This window comes from Pristiophorus japonicus, chromosome 3 (genome assembly GCF_044704955.1).
Source record: "Pristiophorus japonicus isolate sPriJap1 chromosome 3, sPriJap1.hap1, whole genome shotgun sequence".
Taxonomy (NCBI): domain Eukaryota; kingdom Metazoa; phylum Chordata; class Chondrichthyes; family Pristiophoridae; genus Pristiophorus; species Pristiophorus japonicus.
The window spans coordinates 105,291,121-105,313,551 of NC_091979.1; the positions used below are offsets into that span (position 1 = coordinate 105,291,121).

Sequence of the window (22,431 nt, forward strand, 5' to 3'; positions counted from 1 at the left end):
CCTCCAGATCATGGTCGAGGATCCATGTCGACTATGTGGGCCCGTTTCTCAGTAAAATACTCCTGGTGGTGGTGGTGGATGCTTTTTCAAAATGGATTGAATGTGAAATAATGTCGGGAAGCACCGCCACCGCCACCATTGAAAGCCTGAGGGCTATGTTTGCCACCCACAGCCTGCCTGACATACTGGTCAGTGACAACGGGCCATGTTTCACCAGTGCCGAATTTAAAGAATTCATGACCCGCAATGGGATCAAACATGTCACCTCTGCCCCGTTTAAACCAGCCTCCAATGGGCAGGCAGAGCGGGCAGTACAAACAATCAAACAGAGCCTTAAACGAGTCACAGAAGGCTCACTCCAAACCCGCCTGTCCCGAGTACTGCTCAGCTACCGCACGAGACCCCACTTGCTCACAAATGTGCCCCCGGCTGAGCTACTCATGAAAAGGACACTTAAAACCAGGCTGGTCCACCCCAACCTACATGATCAGGTAGAGAGCAGGCGGCATCAACAAAATGTAAACGATGGTCGCGCCACTGTGTCACGGGAAATTGATCTGAATGACCCTGTGTATGTGCTAAACTATGGACATGGTCCCAAGTGGATCGCGGGCACGGTGATAGCTAAAGAAGGGAGTAGGGTGTTTGTCGTCAAACTAGACAATGGACAAATTTGCAGAAAGCACCTGGACCAAACGAGGCTGCGGTTCACAGACTGCCCTGAACAACCCACAGCAGACACCACCTTTTTCGAGCCTACAACATGCACCCAAAGGATCAATGACACCACCCCGGACCAGGAAATTGAACCCATCATGCCCAACAGCCCAGCAAGGCCAGGCTCACCCAGCAACCCTGCAGGGCCAACAACACGCCAGCCCAGAAAGGGCACAGCCAACACACCAGAACAGACATTTGTACCGAGGCGGTCCACCAGGGAAAGAAAGGCTCCCGACCGCCTCACCTTGTAAATAGTTTTCACTTTGACTTTGGCGGGGGAGTGATGTTGTGTATCTGTAAAGCATGCACTCCCATGTACCGCCACCAGGGAGCGCATCCCCTGAAGTCCCAAGGGATCCAAGCATCCCTTGGGAGCACTGTATATAAGCTGGCCCCTTAGGTCTGTTCCTCACTCTGGAGTGTCTTATTAAAGACTGAGGTCACTGTTACTTTAACTTCCCTGTGTGCAGTCTCATCTGTGTTAGGAACACAATATCCACCAGAATAATCACTGAGCTCACCATTTATGTTAAAGTAGTACTTTAGGTACCTAGATAGATCCTGTAAAGGTTTCATGGTAGCCTGAATCCTGATAGGAATGTGAAAGGTGGCTGCTTTGTGTGCATAAAAACCTCTTGGGATTGACGTGGCCCTCACATCTGAGGGCTAAAGCTGTAGGCTCTGCCACTTCTGGAACTTAATGGGCAGCATAGACTGTGCTCTTTCTGCTACATGTGCAACCATTTGAGGGAGGATGGAGGGAGGGTCCCAGTGTGACATACAGATCCGTCATCCATACATAATTCTATTGTTATTGAGACCGTTCCGGAATTAGTGTACTAAAGGTACAGTGGGTTTTTATCCTGCACCACCTCACTTCCAAAGGGGCTTATGTCCAATCAGAAAATCCAGGTTACAGGGTCATAATTCGTTTTTATGAATACTAGTGGGAGGTGTTAACAGATGAATCATATGTGTTTATATTACTCTGAATTCAGGAAAATTAACAAAAAGTAACATTTTTAAAAGTTTTGCTCGTTAAGTGTACATCTTATTTAGAATTACAAAAACTAGAAGGTTTCACCACAACTGCAAAGATATTGTAAAAAATATCACGTAAAAAAGACCAAATATTCGTGGCAAGGAGTGACACATAACATGGCTTTGGATTTTTTTATGTACTGTGCTTTCTGTGGTTGTTATTAACCTCAGTTAATCGGAAACTAGAAAAGACTTTAGAACTTCAAAACGTGTCGGGACTGACTCTGACTAAACAAAGATTTAAAATGCTCGCATTCCTGCACCCCCATCACTCGGGTGCTGGACAGGTGAAGCGCACCTAAATGCAACCTGTCTCTCCATGTCTCAGAGTACTCATATTTGGTGGATTCGGTCATTCTCCTAGGCCTGTTCTAGATGCATGGATTGGACTGCCTGTGCAAGGAAGCCCAGCAAATCCTGAGACAATATTAAGGGGGTGCTGGCCGCCATAACAGGGCTCTGTCCTCTTTTCCTCTCAAAGCAACTGGGAAATGAACAATTTCAGGCACTAGGAAGAGCAATATTAGAGCAGTGGCATTTAGTGTCAGTTGTGGCTCCGTGGGTAGCACACTTGCCTTTGGGTCAAAAGTTTGTGGGGTCAAGTCCCACTTAAGTAGCTAAATCTAGGTTGACATTCCAGTGCTGTGCTGAGGGAGTGTTGCACTGTCAGAGGTGCCATCTTTTGGATGAGACATTAAATCGAGGTCCCATCAAGTGGATGTAAAAGTTCCCATGGCACTATTTCGAAGAAGAATAGGAGAGTTATCCCTGGTGTCCTGGGCAATATTTATCTCTCAATCAACATAACAAAAACAGATTATCAGGTCATTATCACATTGCTGTTTGTGGGAGTTTGCTTTGCACGAATTGGCTGCCACATTTCCTACATTGCAACAGAGACTACACTCCAAAAGTACTTAATTGACTATAAAATGCTTTGAGACATCTAGTGGTTGTGAAAGATGTTATATAAATGCAGGCCAACATCCCCAGCATTGAAGCACTGACCACACTTGATCAGCTCCACTGGACAGGCCACATAGTTCGCATGCCAGACACAAGACTCCCAAAGCAAGCGCTCTACGCGGAACTTGTCCAGAGCAAACGAGCCAAAGGCGGGCAGAGGAAACGTTACAAGGACACCCTCAAAGCCTCCCTGATAAAGTGTAACATCCCCACTGACACCTGGGAGTCCCTGGCCATAGACCGCCCTAAGTGGAGGAAGTGCATTCGGGAGGGCGCTGAGCTCCTCGAGTATCGTCGCCGAGAGCATGCAGAAATCAAACGCAGGCAGCGGAAGGAGCATGCGGCAAACCAGGCTCCCTGCCCACCCTATCCATCAACGACTACCTGTCCCACCTGTGACAGAGACTGTGGTTCTCGTATTGGACTGTTCAGCCACCTAAGAACTCATGCTAAGAGTGAAAGCAAGTCTTCCACGATTCCGAGGGACTGCCTATGATAATGATGATAAATGCAAGTCTTTCTTTCCTTCTTTCTTTCTTTCATCATTCATCAACAATGTAGTGAACTGAGTGCAGTTGCCAACCATACAAACATTTCCAGTTCAGAGGCTGCAGTCATGGAACTTATATTTAACTATGGATATGAAGGTATCCCAGTTCCTCTTAAATACCATCCCATCTTCAGTTATTACATTGCACAATATGATATTCACTTGCTATTTCACTTATGCTGGTAGCCATTTCCTTTTTCCTGTTGGCTGAAATCTGGCAACTTTTCCTTCTCTATGTCTATCAAACGATATTGTACCTTTATTATAGAAGTCTTGTTTAGCTTTACTGAGGTTATGCTTTTCTTTTACATCACTTACTGCCCTCAGATTCAGAAGCTGACTTGCTGTAGGGTGGAGTGCCTTAGTTCATCTGCCAAATAATCTTTGAGCTAGTGAACTGTCCAAGATCTCATCTGATGTGTCATCAGTCAAGAAGAGAGGAGCAAGGTTTTATGCTCTTCGTTAGAGTGGCTTTGTAATTTTAACAGTTTTATCTGCCTTGCCATTTGACTGTGGATACCTTGTCAAACTAGTGATATGACTGAGCTCATACTGTTGTGTGAATTGTAGGAATTCCCTTGAGTTGAATAGTGGTGCTCTGTTACAACCTCATTTTTAATACTATGATGTATAAAATGAGCTTAATGATTTAAGATTGTTTCTGTGTTTATTACAACATGTAAATTTCAAAGAAATCAGAGTAATAGTTGGAATATACGAGATCGTTTCTGCCTTTTGCTTCCCAGGACCTTGCTGATATTTGATGGCAGGAATATATCACATCTACATATATATATCTATGTGCCAGAGGTAAATAAATCATTTTTGAATGCTATCACCAACATTGGATTCTGAAGTGGCACAAGTGAACTCTGTGCTTCATCTCTTCGAAAAATCAGTAAGTAAAATGCATCAGTAAATCAAGACCAGCCAGCATGGATTTGTTAAAGACGAGTTCTGTTTGACATATTTAAGTTTTTGAAGAGGCAACTTTTATTTTCAAAAGAGGTTTGATAAAATCTCTCACAAGAGGATTGGTAGAAAAATTAAGGAATATTGTACAAGAGGAAATGCAGCAGCATGGATAGAAAGTTAGTTGATGGACAGGAAACGGAGTTAGCGTAAATTAGCGCTGCTCAGACGGGAGAAGGGTTGGAGGTGGTGTACCCCAGAGATCAGTGCTGGTCCAGTTTTGTTCTTGGTATATATACACGAAAATAGGAAGTGTGGCAAACAATGAAAAGGACTGTAAAAGACTCATGGATGACATAGATGGGTTAGCGGAATTTTCCAGACAGCTGGCAGATGTATGTTAATATGGATACGTATGAGGTAATACATTCTGGGAGAGAAAAAAAACAAGGAATGGAAGGTAAACACTTACTGAAAATATATTGAAGAGTGTGAATGAACAGAGAAACTTAGGTCTAAAAATTTGTTGATGCCGCTCTCATTCTATAGATGGAAAATGGGTACCAAAGCAACCAATGTGGCGGGCGGCATGCACGTGTATATTCCGCACTAGTCATAGGGTGCCACAATATTAGTAAAGGCTGACCTGTAGGCATCCAGAACCTATGCTTGAAACAAGTATTAGGTTCCTTGCATATCCTTATGCAAGATAATCCTTTTGATATCTTCTGTGCACTTCTAATGGTGGCAGTTCTCTGTAAAATTAATTTCTTCCTTCAGTAAGTCACAAAGAGGAGGAAATTATTCTAAGAATTCGCTAGAAACCTTGTCAGTGGGAAAGGCATCTGAAGTATTGCTTCAATTTTAGTAGCATCTGGTATTTGTCCATCTTCAGAAAATCTGTGGCCTAAATATTTCACTTCTTGTTCCTTGAACTTCATCTTATTCTTGTTTAGGTTGATATCTTTTTGTTGGCATTGCTTCAATAGGACTTCCAGTTTCTAATCATGGCCTTGTTCTCTGTACCAGAGACTAAATTGTCTTTCACCATGATTGCAACTCTTTCCAGATGTTTTCTGAACTTTCTCAATAGCTGAAGAGATTCCAAAAGCCTTGAACAACCACATATATCTTACTAATAGTGCAGAAAAATGAGTTAGAACATAAGAACATAAGAAATAGGAGCAGAAGTAGGCCATACGGCCCCTTGAGCCTGCTCCACCATTGAATACGATCATGGCTGATCCGATCATGGACTCAGCTCCACTTCCCTGCCTGCTCCCCATAACCCCTTATTATCTTATCGGTTAAGAAACTGTCTATCTCTGTCTTAAATTTATTCAATGTCCCAACTCCACAGCTCTCTGATGCAGCAATTCCAGAGATTCACAACCCTCTGAGAGAAGAAATTTCTCCCTCATCTCAGTTTTAAATGGGAGGCCCCTTATTCTAAGATTATGCCCCCTAGTTCTAGTCTCCCCCATCAGTGGAATCATCCTCTCTGCATCCACCTTGTCAAGCCCCCTCATAATCTTATACGTTTTGATAAGATCACCTCTCATTCTTCTGAATTCCAATGAGTAGAGGCCCAACCTACTCAACATTTCCTCATAAGTCAACCCCCTCATCTCCAGAATCAACTTAGTGAACCTTCTCTGAACTGCCTCCAAAGCAAGTATATCCTTTTTTGAATATGGCAACCAAAACTGTACACAGTATTCCAGGTGTGGCCTCACCAATACCCCCTGCAAGACCTCCCTGCTTTTATACTCCATCCCCTTTGCAATAAAGGCCAAGATTCCATTGGCCTTCCTGATCACTTGTTGTACCTGCATTCTAACCTTTTGTGTTTCATGCGTAAAAATAAAAAAGGGAAGGTGGCTCAACCGTGGCTATCAAGGGAAATCAGGAATAGTATTAAAGCCAAGGAAGTGGCATACAAATTGGCCAGAAATAGCAGCGAACCCAGGGACTGGGAGAAATTTAGAACTCAGCAGAGGAGGACAAAGGATTTGATTAGGGCTGGGAAAATAGTGTACGAGAGGAAGCTTGCAGGGAACATTAAGACAGACTGCAAAAGCTTCTATAGATATGTAAAGAGAAAAAGGTTAGTAAAGACAAACGTAGGTCCCCTGCAGTCAGAATCAGGGCAAGTCATAACGGGGAACAAAGAAATGGCAGACCAATTGAACAAGTACTTTGGTTCGGTATTCACTAAGGAGGACACAAACAACCTTCCGGATATAAAAGGGGTCAGAGGGTCCAGTAAGAAGGAGGAACTGAGGGAAATCCTTATTAGTCGGGAAATTGTGTTGGGGAAGTTGATGGGATTGAAGGCCGATAAATCGCCAGGGCCTGATGGACTGCATCCCAGAGTACTTAAGGAGGTGGCCTTGGAAATAGCGGATGCATTGACAGTCATTTTCCAACATTCCATTGACTCTGGATCAGTTCCTATGGAGTGGAGGGTAGCCAATGTAACCCCACTTTTAAAAAAAGGAGGGAGAGAGAAAACAGGAAATTATAGACCGGTCAGCATGACATTATTAGTGGGTAAAATAATGGAATCAATTATTAAGGATGCCATAGCAGCGCATTTGGAAAGAGGTGATATGATAGGTCCAAGTCAGCATGGATTTGTGAAAGGGAAATCATGCTTGACAAATCTTCTGGAATTTTTTGAGGATGTTTCCAGTAGAGTGGACAAGGGAGAACCAGTTGATGTGGTGTATTTGGACTTTCAGAAGGCTTTCGACAAGGTCCCACAGAAGAGATTAATGTGCAAAGTTAAAGCACGTGGGATTGGGGGTAGTGTGCTGACGTGGATTGAGAACTGGTTGGCAGACAGGAAGCAAAGAGTAGGAGTAAATGGGTACTTTTCAGAATGGCAAGCAGTGACTAGTGGGGTGCCACAAGGTTCTGTGCTGGGGCCCCAGCTGTTTACATTGTACATTAATGATTTAGACGAAGGGATTAAATGTAATATCTCCAAATTTGCGGATGACACTAAGTTGGGTGGCAGTGTGAGCTGCGAGGAGGATGCTATGAGGCTGCAGAGTGACTTGGATAGGTTAGGTGAGTGGGCAAATGCATGGCAGATGAAGTATAATGTGGATAAATGTGAGGTTATCCACTTTGGTGGTAAAAACAGAGAGACAGACTATTATCTGAATGGTGACAGATTAGGAAAAGGGGAGGTGCAACAAGACCTGGGTGTCATGGTCCATCAGTCTTTGAAGGTTGGCATGCAGGTACAGCAGGCGGTTAAGAAAGCAAATGGCATGTTGGCCTTCATAGCGAGGGGATTTGAGTACAGGGGCAGGGAGGTGTTACTACAGTTGTACAGGGCCTTGGTGAGGCCACACCTGGAGTATTGTGTACAGTTTTGGTCTCCTAACTTGAGGAACGTCATTCTTGCTATTGAGGGAGTGCAGCGAAGGTTCACCAGACTGATTCCCGGAATGGCGGGACTGACATATCAAGAAAGACTGGATCAACTGGGCTTGTAATCACTGGAGTTCAGAAGAATGAGAGGGGATCTCATAGAAACGCTTAAAATTCTGATGGGTTTAGACAGGTTAGATGCAGGAAGAATGTCCCAATGTTGGGGAAGTCCAGAACCAGGGGTCACAGTCTAAGGATAAGGGGTAAGCCATTTAGGACCGAGATGAGGAGAAACTTCTTCACCCAGAGAGTGGTGAACCTGTGGAATTCTCTACCACAGAAAGATGTTGAGGCCAATTCACTAAATATATTTAAAAAGGAGTTAGATGAAGTCCTTACTACTAGGGGGATCAAGGGGTATGACGAGAAAGCAGGAATGGGGTACTGAAGTTGCATGTTCAGCCATAAACTCATTGATTGGTGGTGCAGGCTCGAAGGGCCGAATGGCCTACTCCTGCACCTATTTTCTATATTTCTATGTTTCTATGCACAAGTACCCCTTGGTCCTGCTGTATTGCAGCACTTTGCAATTTTTCTCCATTTAAATAATAACTTGCTCTTTGATTTTTTTTCTGCCAAAATGCATGACCTCACACTTTCCAACATTATACTCCATCTGCCAAATTTTTGCCCACTCACTTAGCCTGTCTATATCCTTTTGCAGATTTTTTGTATCCTCTTCACACATTGCTTTTACTCCCATCTTTTTATATTGTCAGCAAACTTGGCTACGTTACACTCGGTCCTTTCTTCCAAGTCGTTAATATAGATTGCAAATAGTTGGGGTCCCAGCACCCGACTAGTTACTGATTGCCAACCTGAGAATGAACCATTTATCCCGACTCTCTATTTTTTGGAGAGCCAATCCTCTATCCATGCTAATATATTACTCCCAACCACGTGAACTTTTATCTTGTGCAGTAACCTTTTATGTGGCACCTTGTTAAATGCTTTCTGGAAGACCAAATACATCACATCCACTGGTTCCCCTTTATCCACCCTGTTCGTTACATCCTCAAAGAATTCCAGCAAATTTGTCAAACATGACTTCCCCTTCATAAATCCATGCTGACTCTGCCTGACCGAATTTTGCTTTTCCAAATGTCCTGCTACTGCTTCTTTAATAATGGACTCCAACATTTTCCCAACCACAGATGTTATGCTAACTGGTCTATAGTTTCCTGCTTTTTGTCTGCCTCCTTTTTTAAATAGGGGCGTTACATTTACAGTTTTCCAATCTGCTGGGACCTCCCACAATCCAGGGAATTTTGGTAAATTACAACCAATGCATCCACCATCTCTGTGGTTACTTCTCTTAAGACCCTAGAATGCAAGCCATCAGGTCCAGGGGATTTATGTGCCTTTAGTTCCAATGGGGCCAAGTTTCGGCCTGAGTTGCTCCTGTTTTTTTGGAGCAACTGGTTTAGAATAGAGTATCTTCGAAATTTGAATTCTCGGCATTTAGTTTGCTCCAGTTCTAGTCAGTTAGAACAGTTTCACTTTGGAACAGAATCTTTTTCAAAAGGGGGCGGGTCCGGCCACTTACGCCTGTTTTCAAAGTTTAGGCAGTGAAAACTTACTCCAAACTAACTTAGAATGGAGTAAGTGAAGATTTTTGTACGTTCGAAAAAACCTTGTCTGCACTTTAGAAAATCAGGCGTAGGTTACAAATTAGGCGTAGGGAAAGGGGTGGGGGGGCTAGGGTTTAAAGGGAAGTTTACAAACATTAAACACTTCAGTTTTACAAATAAAGAGCCATCATCAATAATAAATGATAAATACATCAATAAATCAACCAATAAATCAATCCAAAAAAAATTAATAAAAAAAAAAATTAAAAAAAAAATCAATCAATAAAACATTTTCTGCTTACCGACTGCAGCACCGGGAGTCCTCCAACAGCGTGCTGGGATGGCCCCATCAGTGTGTCTCAGTCAGTGTCTCTATCTCTCTGTCTGTCTGTGTGTGTCTCTCACTCTCTGTCTGTCAGTGTCTGTGTTTCTGACAGCGATGGGAGGGGGAGAAGGGGGCTGGGAGGGGGAGAAGAGGGGTGGGGGGAGAAGGGGGTTGGGGTGGGGGGGGGAGAAGGGGGTGGGGGTGGGGTGGTGGTGGGGGGGGGAGGTTGTGGGGTGGGGTGGGTGGGGAGGGGGGAGGAGCGGGGTGGGGAGGGGGGAGGAGAGGGGTGGGGAGGGGGTGGGGGGGAGGAGGGGGTGGGGGGGAGGAGGAGGAGGAGGAGGTTTGTGGGGGGTGGGAGGAGGAGAGGAGGGGCGGGGGTGGGAGGAGGAGAGGAAGGGCGAGGAGAAGAGGGGGAGGAGAAGGGGGGGAGGAGGAGAGGGGTGGAGGAGGAGGGGGGAGGAGGAGAGGGGGGTGAGGGGGGGAGAAGGGGGGAGAGGGGGATAAGGGAGAGAGGATGGAGGGAGGGAAAGGAGAGAGGATGGAGGGAGGGAAGGAGAGAGGAGGGAGGGAAGGAGAGAGGAGGGAGGGAGGGAAGGAGAGAGGAGGGAGGGAGGGAAGGAGAGAGAGGAGGAAGGGAGGGAAGGGAGAGAAGGAGGCTGAACGGCCGGGCCCAAGACTTCGGGCTGGATTTACAGGTAGGTGGCGTCGGGTCTCCGGGGGGGGGGGTGGTTGCGGAGGTCCGGGGGGTGGGGGGGGGGAATTAGTCGCGGAGGTCCGGGGTGGGGAAGTCACAGAGGTCCGGGGGGGAGGGGAGAGAGAGTCGCGGAGGTCGGGTCACCGGGTGGGTCGCGGAGGCCCGGGGAGGGGTGGGGGGGGGGGAAGAGAGAGAGAGTCACGGAGGTCCGGGGTGGGGAGAGGGGGAGAGCCGCGGAGGGAGGGGAAGTCATGGGTCACGGAGATCCGGGGGGGGGAGAGAGAGAGTCGCGGAGGTCGGGTTGCCGGGGGTGTCGCGGAGGTCCGGGGGGGGGGGGTAGAGAGAGAGAGTCGCGGAGGTCCGGGGGGGGGGGAGAGTCGCGGAGGGGGGGGCAAAGTCGCGGAGGTCCGGGGGCGGGGGGGAGAGTTATGGAGGTCGGGTCGCCGGAGGGGTCGCGGAGGTCCGGGAGGGCGGGGGGGAAGAGAGAGAGTCGTGGAGGTCCGGGGGGGTCGCGGAGGTCGGGTTGCCGGTGGGGGGGGCGGTGGTGGGGGAGAGCGGGGGTCGGGTCGGGTCCGGTCGGGTGGGAGGAGCCTTATCCACGCAGCCCCAGTGAGGCCATTCGGCCAGGGCTAGGGGCTGCGTGCTTCGGGCGCCTCCCACAGTTTTGGGCGCCTGGAGCTACTGCACATGCGCGCCCACTGTAGCGCGAATGTGCACAGGTCCCCGCACTGTTTTCAGTGCAGGGACCTGGCTCCGCCCCCAACAGCTCGTGCTGCGCTGTGCCCGGCTCCAGAGGACCTGCAGGGAGCCGGAGAATAGGTAAGTTTTTTTAGGCGCACTTTCTGGCGCGTAAACGGCGCAGCCCGAAACTTGGGCCCATTATCTTGCTGAGTACCACCTCCTTAGTGATTGTGATTATGTTAAGTTCCTCCTCCCCGCTATAGACCCTTGACTATCCACTGTTGGGATATTGTTTGGAGACTCATCTGACTACAATATGCCAAAATCCTATTGTTGCACCTACAAATGTGAATAGTGCCACTTTCACTAGTTTAGGCAAAACATTATCTTTGTTTCAAACTGGGTAATGATTACATTTGAGACCTTTGTTGCACAGGTGAACTTTACCATTCCTTTTCATTACCATCACCATTCAAGTTGGGATATCATCCGATCCAACAACTTTCCTTTTAACAAGCTAAATAATGTGCTTCTTGACAAGTTCTTTTATAACTAGAGATAGGCTTCTGGCTGGCAACTATGTAGGTTGAACCTTGACATTAATTTGGATGTCTTTGAAGGGATTCTGGTATTTGGCATTGTATTGTGTCTAGTAAGCTTTGATGAATCCTCCGTCATCATAATGTTCCGTTATCCGCGATTAGTCTTTTCAACATAAAATTGTTCCATCTCACTGAGAACAACCTCTATATCAGTCTGAACTTCACCTGTCGCAAGCTGAAGACCTTCAATTATTTTTAGTGCTTCCCTGCCCATACAGGTAATTAATCTAGCAGTACTGACATCCTTTGGTTGCTTAATGAGCAATCCCTTAATTTTTCGATATTCTTTTAAAGCTTTTCCAATTGCCTGCTAGAGTACTTTCCATCACTAATTTTACTAGGAACGGCTCATTTTGTAGGTTTTCAAAATTTAACAATAGCTGAATCTCCAATGCTTCACAGTTTAATTTTCCATATTAAAATGAATATTTGGCTGATGTAGTATGCAGTTGTGTAACGAAAGTATAGGTTCTGGATTTTATCTGTTTAAAATAAGTTTCAATTGGTTAGCTGAAAGAACCTTTTTCTGTAGGAAGCTAGATACCTGGCTTAAAGTGGTTTCCTTTTTCTGTACCTCCATTAAGACATTTAGGGTTCGAAATTTGGGTTTTAGCGATTTTGCCTGTTGTTAGGCAATAATGGCAGCGGAATTTTTTTTTACCGCTGGGGTACCGTTATCGCTGGACCTAGTAAAATTCGCCAAACGGTGACCAGCGATAGTGATAGTGATAAGTCTGACATTGCATAACTGAATTTTGCGAGCAAAAAAAAAATGGGCCTTCTGTGCATGCACAATTTTTTTTTCCTGATTTTATTTTGTTGCCATTTTTTTCTTCTTCCCACGCTTCTGGTCAGCTGTCGGGGAGCGCAGTCCAGGGCTGAATCAGCCTTTTTAGGGTAGCAGGCACGATGGAAGGAGATGGGAGCAGTCAGTGACCGAAAAAATTCAGTAATGAGGCGAACAAGACCGCTATCACAGCTGTGGAGAGGAGATGGGGGGATTTAAATAGAAGGGGTGCAAGTAAATCCATCCCAGTGGTTCTTAGGCATCTTTGGGCCAGCATCTCTGAGGAGGTGACATCAGAAGGATCTACACCCAGTGCCACAAGAGGTTCAATGACCATTGCAGGATCGTCAAAGTAAGTAATATTTTTATAGATGCACTCCTTCATTATTTAAATTATAAATCTGACACATGTTGGTATAGGTAGGCTTAGTGTTGCTCCTTATTTGCCATGAGTGATCGTTACACATTATTAGGATTGCTTTCTGAGATGTTAAAATATGTTTCTGCATTATGATGTCTTCCTCATGAACCACATGTAACTTCCAGGGCCATTAAACAGAGGACTGTATTAAATGCCCACAATATGGTATAAGTGCTTTGATGGCTATCTGTGTGTGCCACAAGAGCAGATGGGCCTTCTGGTAACCATTCCCATTTTCATCTTTGCAGGGAAAGTTGTCCCACAATCCCAGAGAGCAGCGACGGACAGGCGGCCGTCCACCCCGAAGCATTTCGGTAAACCTCTGGATTGAGTACAGGTGCTCGCAGGGTGATGTGCGTACAGTCAGTGGCATCCTGAACCTTGGGGAAGCCAGCAATTCGTCCAAAATCTATAGCCCTCTCATTCTGTGCCTCCTTGGTCATTGGGAACTTTATAAAGTCCATCCTGCCTGCGTACAGTGCAGTAGTCACCTGGCAAATGCAGCGATGTGTATCGTACTGCGAGATGGAGCATATGTACCCTGCTGATGCCTGAAAGGAGCCGGAGGCATATAAGGCAAGTGCCGCAGTCACCTTCACCTCGACAGGCAGTGCAGTCCTGTTGCCGCTGGTAGGCTGTAGGTCTGCCTTTATGAGCTGGCATATCTCTGTGACCACTTCTTTTCGGAAGCGTAGCCTTCTAATGCACTGTGCCTTAGACAGCTGCAGGTATGAGCGCTGTTCCCTGTAAACTCATGGGGGGGGGGGTAAGGCCTCCTCCCCATACATTTGTGAGCTCTTCGGTTATGCTCAAAATGCTCATCAATAAGCCTTCTTCCAGCTTGAAGCTGCATAGAAAAAGCAGCCAGGAATAATGGCTGACATAGTATAGCCCCAGTTTTGAAAATGTCCTTAAATATTCTTTAAAACAAACTATGAACTCACATAAAACTTCACTGTGAAAAACGCAGCCTGCTTTTCCAAATCCTTTTATGCACTGAACTTCTGCTCCGTTTTCAAGATGGCGCCATTAGCGCTCAGTGCGCCCTGGATCCGACTGTTTTATCCGGGCGGTGATAAAATGGGCGATATCACCGAATTTTCCACCCTTGGGGCTGGATTTTCCCAATGTTGCCGCCTCTGTTTGTGCCTTGGAGGAGCGGTAATGCCAGCGGGAATGGATTCCGAATGGGTGGCCACCTCCCAGTGCCCGCCGGGAAATTAGTTGCCAGTTTTGCGGGAGGGCTGAGCAGCACCACTCGGGAGCGTCGAGTCAGTGTGGAACGCCTCAGGTTTCGACAGCGCATCAATTTTTGTTGTACGCCGACCCTCTAGCGCACCAGGCAGTCAGATCTGTCCCAGCAGCGGTTAATGAATTAAGTAATGAATGAAGTAAGTTTGATTGTTTTGTTTATTTTTATCTTTGCGATTTATCCTAATGTGGGGTGGGCAAGCTTTTGGGAATGTTTCTTGTGACTTGTGGGGTGCTTTTTCTCTCCCACAAAAGCTTCTCTTCATGCGTTCTGAGGCTGGCTCTTTAGCAACAGATTTCAGTTGCTCAGCCGGCCTTGTGCCCTAAGAGAGGTGCGCAACGCCTCCCTTAGCGCACTGCTCCACATTCAGGGCTCAGATGGCAAATTTTGTGGCTGCAGGTGCAACTATTTCTCGGTGCAAACTTTCCGCACCGCTGCCATTACCGCCCTGCGATGAGCAGAACCGAAAATACAGCCCTTAGTGTCAGCCGTGGCTTAATGGGTAGCACACTCACCTCTGAGACCAAGATTGTGGGTTCTGTTATGTATGCAACCCTATGTAACCAGTATTATACCGCCACCAGAGGGCATACCTGTTGGAGTCCCAAGGGATCCCAGCATCCTTTGGGAACACTATATATAAGCAGGCCTCCCATGTTGTATCAGCATTCTGGAGTTAGAATAAAGTAACTAAGGTCACACTTACTCACATCTACAGTACTCAGTTACATTACTTTATTATGGACGTATCAACTGGCGACGAGATAACGAACCATCTCGCGAAAATGTAGAGAACTGTTGGTATCCTGGAGAAATTCTCAGAAGGTGATGATTGGGAGGCTTTCGTGGAGCGACTCGACCAATACTTTAGGGCCAATGAGCTGGAAGGGGTCGAGAACGCTGCCAAACGAAGGGCAATCCTCCTCACCGTCTGCAGGGCAACAACCTATGGCCTCATGAAGAATCTTCTTGCTCCGGTGAAACCAATAACCAAATCATATGAAGAACTATGTACACTGGTCCGGGTGTACCTAAATCTGAAGGAGAGCGCTCTGATGGCAAGATATTGATTTTACACATGTCAACGGTCTGAAGACCAGGAAGTGGCGAGCTACATCACCGAACTAAGGCGCCTTGCAGGACATTGCGAATTCGATGGATTCCTGGAGCAAATGCTAAGAGACTTTTTTGTGCTTGGCATTGGCCATGAGGTTATCCTTCGCAAACTATTGACTGCTGAAACACCGAACTTGAGCAAAGCCATAACGATAGCTCAGGCATTTATGTCCACCAGCGATAACACCAAACAAATTTTGCAGCATAAAGAGGTTTTGGCAAGTACTGTACACAAAGTAACGTCATTTTCAGGCAGGAATGCATATGGCAGAACGTACATGCTTGCAGCTGCACGACCTCAGATGACCCAGAGTCCGCCATCAAACTTTAATGAGAGGCAATTAACACCTTGTTGCCCCTGCGGAGGTGATCATCAAGCCCATCAATGCTGCTTCAAATACTATGTGTGCAAAGGCTGTGGAACAATGGGACACCTCCAGCGAACATGCAGATGAGCTGCAAATCCTGCAAATCACCACGTTGCAGAGAAAGATCGATCCATGGCGGATCAAGCTGAACTAGAGACTCGAACCGAGGAGGCAGAAGTGTACGGGGTACTCATCTTCACCACGAAATGTCCTCCGATCATGTTAAAAGTCAAACTGGACGCAATTCCAGTATCCATGGAACTGGACACGGGTGCGAGTCAGCCTATCATGAGCAAAAAGGCCTTCGACAGGCCATTGTGCAACAAGGCAGACAGGCCCAAGCTGAGCCCCATTCATACCAAGCTGAGAACTTACACCAAAGAGCTGATCCCTGTAATTGGCAGAGCAGCAGTAAAAGTCTTCTATGATGGAGCAGTGCACGAACTTCCACCATGGATTATACTACGAGATGGCCCCACACTGTCGGCAGAAGCTGGCTGGGGAAATTCCACTGGAACTGGGACGACATCCGAGCGCTTTTGTCCGTCAACGACACCTCATGTGCCCAGGTTCTGAGCAAGTTTCTGTCGTTATTTCAGCCAGGCATCGGAAGTTTCTCGGGGGCGAAGGTACAGATCCATTTGGTTCCCGGTAGATGACCCATGCATCACAAGGCACGGGTGGTGCCATACATGATGCGAGAGAAAGTGGAGATCGAGCTGGACAGGCTGCAACGAGAAGGCATCATCGCGCCGGTGGAGTTCAACGAGTGGGCCAGTCAGATTGTTCCGGTCCTCAAGGGTGATGGCACGGTCAGAATTTGTGGGGACTATAAAGTAACGATTCACAGTTTTTCGCTGCAGGACCAGTACCCGCTACCCAAGGCAGACGGCCTATTTGCGGCCCTGGTAGGAGGAAAAATGTTCAACAAGTTGGACCTTGTTATATATGTAAACTTGTATTTATTCTGTACAGCCACCAGGGGTTCATCACCTGGAGTCTCAAGGGATCCCATAATCCTGTGGGAGCACAGGTATTTAAGGAGGCCTCACAGGTTGGAGAGGCACTCTGGAGACCTGCAATAAAAGACTAAGGTCACACTTTACTTTGAGCTCACAGTATTCAGTCTGACTCTTTCTCCATACATAACAACTTTGGACCTGACCTCGGCCTACATGACGCAGGAGTTGGCAGAATCTTCGAAAGGCCTCACCTGCATCAACACGCACAAAGATCTGTTCATCGACAATAGATGCCCGTTTGGGATTCGATCGACTGCGGCTATTTTTCAAAGGAACATAGAGAGCCTGCTAAAGTCGATTCCGCACACTGTCGTTTTCCAGGACGATATATTGATCATAAGTCGGGACACCATCAAACACTTGAAGAACCTGGAAGAGGTTCTAAGTCAGCTAGATCGTGTGGGACTCATGGCTCGAAGTGTGATTTCCTGGCGCCAGAGGTTGAGTTCTTAGGGAGAAGAATCGCGGTAGACGGCATCAGACCCACCGACGACAAGACGGAGGCCATCAAGAACGCGCCGAGACCACAGAACGTGACGGAGCTGCGGTCGTTCCTGGGACTCCTCAATTATTTTGGTAATTTGCCACCCGGGTTAAGCACCTTGCTAGAACCCCTACATGTGTTGCTACGTAAGGGAGATGACTGGGTATGGGGGAAATCACAAGAGGTTGCTTTTGAGAAAGCCAGAAATCTGTTATGTTCCAACAAACTGCTTGTTCTGTATGACCCATTTAAACGTTTAGTGCTAGCTTGCGATGCGTCTTCATACGGGGTCGGATGTGTGTTACAACAAGTTAACAAATCGGGAACACTGCAACCGGTCGCTTATGCGTCCAGGAGTTTGTCCAAGGCCGAAAGGGCCTACAGCATGATTGAAAAAGAAGCTCTGGCATGTGTTTACGGGGTAAAAAAAATGCACCAGTATCTGTTTGGGATTAATTTTGAGTTAGAAACTGACCATAAGCTGCTCATATTGTTATTCTCAGAGAGCAAAGGTATCAATACCAATGCCTCTGCTCGCATCCAAAGATGTCTGCCTATAACTATATAATCCGCCACAGACCAGGCACAGAGAACTGCGCTGATGCTGTCAGTCGGCTACCATTGCCCACCACTGGGGTGGAAATGGTACAACCTGCAGACTTGCTCTTGGTGATGGATGCATTTGAAAACGAAAAGTCACACGTTACAGCCCGCTAGATCAGGACCTGGACCAGCCAGGATCCTTTACTGTCCCTTGTAAAATACTGTGTCCTCCATGGGAGCTGGTCCAGTGACCCAGCAGAGATGCATGAAGAGATCAAGCCATTCCAGCGGCGCAAAGACGAAATGTCCATACAGGCGGACTGCCTTTTGTGGGGTAATAGCGTGGTTTTGCCTAGGAAAGGCAGGGAAATGTTCATATGCGGCCTACACAGTACCCACCCAGGCATAGTTATGATGAAAGCTATAGCCAGATCCCATGTGTGGTGGCCCCGCCTCAACTCAGATTTGCAGTCTTGCCAAGGCAATACTTGCTCTCAACTGAGCAATGCACCCAGGAAGTTTGTGGTCATGACCCTCCAAACTGTGGTCTAGGATCCACGTTGACTAGAATCCACGTTGACTTTGCTGGCCCGTTTCTAGGCAAAATGTTTTTGGTTGTTGTGGATGCTTATTCATAATGGATTGAGTGTGTAATAATGTCTGTAAGCACGTCCACTGCCACTATCGAAAGCCAACGAGCCATGTTTGCCACGCACGGCCTGCCTGATGTCCTTGTAAGCGACAATGGGCCGTGCTTCACCAGGGCTGAATTCAAGGAATTCATGACCCGCAATGGGATCAAGCACGTAACATCTGTCCCGTTCAAGCCCTCATTCAATGGCCAGGCAGCACGGGCAGTCCAAACCATCAAGCAATATTGAAGTCAATGACCCTGTATCTGTATTCAACTATGGACATGGTCCCAAATGGCTTGCTGGCACTGTCATAGCCAAAGAAGGGAGTAGGCTGTTTCAGGTCAAACTTGCTGGAAGCATTTGGTCCAAACCAAACTGCAATTCACAGGCAGCCACGAGCAACCCGAAGAGGACACCACCAACTTCGACCCTCCGACACACACACAAATGGCAACCGACATCACGGTTGACCACGAAGCAGAACTCACCATCCCCAGCAGCCCAGTAAAGATAGCTGCACAGCAGCCCAGCGAAGAACCAACCAACTCACCTACACCTACATTTGTACCGAGACGATCGACTAGGGAGTGAAAGGCCCCAGATTGTCTCACCCTGTAAATAAATGTACTGTTGACTTTGGGAGGGAGTGATGTTATGTATGTAACCCTATGTAACCAGTATTATACCGCCACCAGAGGGCGTACCTGTTGGAGTCCCAAGGGATCCCAGCATCCCTTGGGAGCACTGTATATAAGCAGGCTTCCCATGCCCGTACCAGCATTCTGGAGTTAGAATAAAGGAACTAAGGTCACACTCACGTCTACAATACTCAGTTACATTATTTTATTATGGATGTAACAGGTTCAAATCCCATTCCGGGGACTTGAGCATATAAATCTAGGCTGACACTCCAGTGCAGTGCTGAGGTAGCACTGCACTGTCAGAGGTGCCGTCTTTTGGTTGAGACGTTAAACCGAGACCCTGTCTGCTCTTTCAAGTTGATGTAAAAGATCCCATGGCACTGTTCGAAGAAGAGCAAGGAAGTTATCCTCGGTGTCCTGGACAATATTTACCCCTCAATCAACATAACAAAACAGATTATCTGGTCATTATTACATTGCTGTAGTGTATACAAATTGGCTGCCGCGTTTCCCACATTACAACAGTGAGTACACTCCAAAAGTACTTCATTGGTTGTAAAACGCTTTGAGACGTCCGGTGGTCGTGAAAGAACATAAGATATAGGTAGGCCATTTTGCCCCTGGAGCCTGCTCCGCTATTCAATAAGATCATGGCTGATCTGATCATGGACTCAGCTCCACTTCCCTGCCCTCTTGCCGTAACCCTTTATTCCCTTATTGCTCAAAAATCTGTCTATCTCCATCTTAAATGTATTCAATGACTTAGCCTCCACAGCTCCCTGGGCTAGTGAATTCCATAGGTTTACAACCCTCTGAGAGAAGAAATTTCTCCTCATCTCAGTTTTAAATGGGCGGCTCCTTATTCTGAGACTATGTCCCCTAGTTTTAGTTTCCTTTATGAGTGGAAATATCCTCTCTGCATCCACCTTGTTGAGCCCTCTCATTATCTTATATTTTTCAATAAGATGACCTCTCATTCTTCTGAACTCCAATGTGTATAGGCCCAACCTACTCAACCTATCTTCATAAGTCAACCCCCTCATCTCCAGAATCATCCTCGTGAACCTTCTCTGAACAGCCTCCAATAAAATTATATCCTTCCTTAAATACGGAGACCAAAACTGTATACAGTACTCCAGGTGTGGCCTGATCAATACCCTGGACAGTTGTAACAGGACTTCTCTGCTTTTATACTCTATCCCCCTTGCAATAAAGGCCAACATTCCATTTGCCTTCCTGATCACTTGCTGTACCTGCATACTAACCTTTTGTGTTTCATGCACCAGGACCCCCAGGTCCCTCTGTACTGCAGCACTTTGCAATTTTTCTCCATTTAAATTATAATTTGCTTTTCTATTATTTTTGCCAAAGTGGATAACCTCATATTTTCCCACATTATACTCCATCTGCCAAATTTTTGCCCACTCACTTAGCCTGTCTATATCCCTTTGCAGATTTTTTGTGTCCTCCTCACAATTTACTTTCCCACCCATCTTTGTATCATCAGCAAACCTGGCTACATTACACTTGGTTCCTTCATCCAAGTCATTAATATTGATTGTAAATAGTTGAGGATCCAGGGGCGCTATAAATCCAAGTCTTTCTTTCTTCTCTCTTTACCAGGGATGCATCTAGGGACAAAGGCATCAATAACAGTTTCTAACTTTACCCCTAACTACTGGCTCTAACCACTAACCCGTACCCGAATTCCGAGCCTTAATCCTAACCACGAACCTTAACATCTTGTGGCCACATTGTCAATAGTTACTCCGTTTGGTAAATTCAGAGAGTGTGTTATTTCCATTCTGACACCATGTGCTGTTTGTTATTAAGTTCAGCTAGTAACAAACTAGAAAAGCTTTAAAGCATGTGGTTTGTCTTCATCAGGCATTTTGGTGAATTGTGTGCAGATGTCAATCTTACAAATCTATCCGGGTCAGAGGGAACCGTCTGGGAACTGCCTGTACTTAGTAATGGATACAAAGTTACAGCAGTATTGATCTACGCTCCACATACTGTACACATCATGCCACGGAGAGTACCAGGAGGAGGGGGGAATGGGATCTGTGTTCCCCATCCCCTCTCCCCCCCACCCCCACTTCATTGTATTATACACCTGAGTTATGAAAACCATTTCTTCAAAGTCTGCTTTACTATTTTTTGCTCCATTGCTTCATAATGCAACATTTACCTTTCCCGCTTCAGAGATCCTGAGACTCCGTTATGTTGTCAATGGTCCTTTTCCATGTTTTTTCTCTCAGTACTTCAGCAATCACCTCAAATACTTCGCTGGGATCAGTGTCAGCGTTCACACAACCTGAATACCAAGACGATTGGGCGATTATCCAAACCAAACAATTAACATTTGAAAACTGCAGTAGCATTTCTTTATTAAAAACATGAGTTGAATTTTAAGAAAAGCTTACTGCTATTGAAGTGATGATAGTCCTGGCTTTTCATTACTCAAAGAATTAATTAATAAGTTTGAATGCTTAAAATGCACAAGATATCTGTTGCTTTGTTGAGCAGAACCGTTTGTTTAGGTGAAGCACAAGTCATAGCAATCGTCTTCCTGAACCTCATGCTTTGATTTTGAATTATGCTTTAATGCCATTGGACTGTTTAGGTGTGTTTTGTAACATTCTGTGCAACTGCTGCCCCTTTTGAAAGTTACAACATGCCTGGGTCTGGTATTTGAAATTCCTTTAACTCTTGGGCCCCAATATTGGTGGCCTTACCGCCCACTGCTGCCTGCTGCCGCCCACTGCCGCTGAGTTTTGCTGCCGGTCTCTCCTCTTTGCCATTTTCCACTTGGGCTGGAGCGGGCGGGAGGGGAGTACTGCCGGAAACCGCCTGCTGACATCCTCTGGCAGCCAAGCAGCATAAGTGGCCTCCTGCCCGCCGAGCTGCCGGATTGGTGTGGGCAAGAGTCGGCTTTTCTAACCCTGACGGTAAGTACGAAGAACGGAAAAAAAGGTTAGTGAATATATTTTTAAATCTTTTTTTTACAGCGACTTACCTGGATGGGGTCCCCTGAATATGTTGTGGTGGTTTTTTTTTTGCTATGATTTTTATTTTCAGGTCTTCAAACCTCCCTGGGCCCGACTCCATCCTCGGCGGCGCTTGGGCAGCAAGAGCCTTTGCCACCGAGATTGAGAGCTCCCGCCTCCTGCCACCCAGATTGACGGCGTAAGCCATTGTTTGGCCTCCGGGCGTTACTGCCACCTCTTTTAGAGGAATCAACATAGCCCCAAAGCGGCGACGGCAGCAGAAACAGTGCCGCAAAAAAGTCAATGCCTGGGCACTCAAAGACCCAGCTAAGAGAGTCATATACAATCAGCGCCTCACTGCTAACCTGGCGTGCCTTGATGATCCCGAGACGCAGAATGCCCACAGTGCTTGGTCTGCCCTCCAGGCCTCCATATCCAGTGCCTGCGAAGTGATGCTCGGTCACTCAACCAGGAAACACCAGGACTGATTTAATGAGAATGACCAGGAGGTTCAAGAGCTAATAGATCGCAAGTGCAAGGCATTTCTGAGCCTTAAACAACAACCCAACTCGGGAGCAGCAAGGCAGCATTACAGACGGCTTATGGCCGAGGTCCAACAAAAAAATCAGGACCTAAAGAACAGATGGTGGATGGAGAAAGCACAGG

General features: G+C 46.6%; 1 protein-coding gene across 1 annotated transcript in view; it reads right to left on the reverse strand.

Moving 5' to 3' along the window:
• LOC139259816 (formin-like protein 2) overlaps positions 1-20,663 on the reverse strand; it is a 425,278-nt gene extending 404,615 nt beyond the window's left edge. The window contains exon 1 of the mRNA XM_070875639.1: positions 20,510-20,663. Coding sequence (XP_070731740.1) covers positions 20,510-20,530 — 21 coding nt within the window. The 5' untranslated portion in view covers positions 20,531-20,663. The remainder of the gene's footprint in view (positions 1-20,509) is intronic.
• Between the last annotated feature and the right edge of the window lie 1,768 nt (positions 20,664-22,431).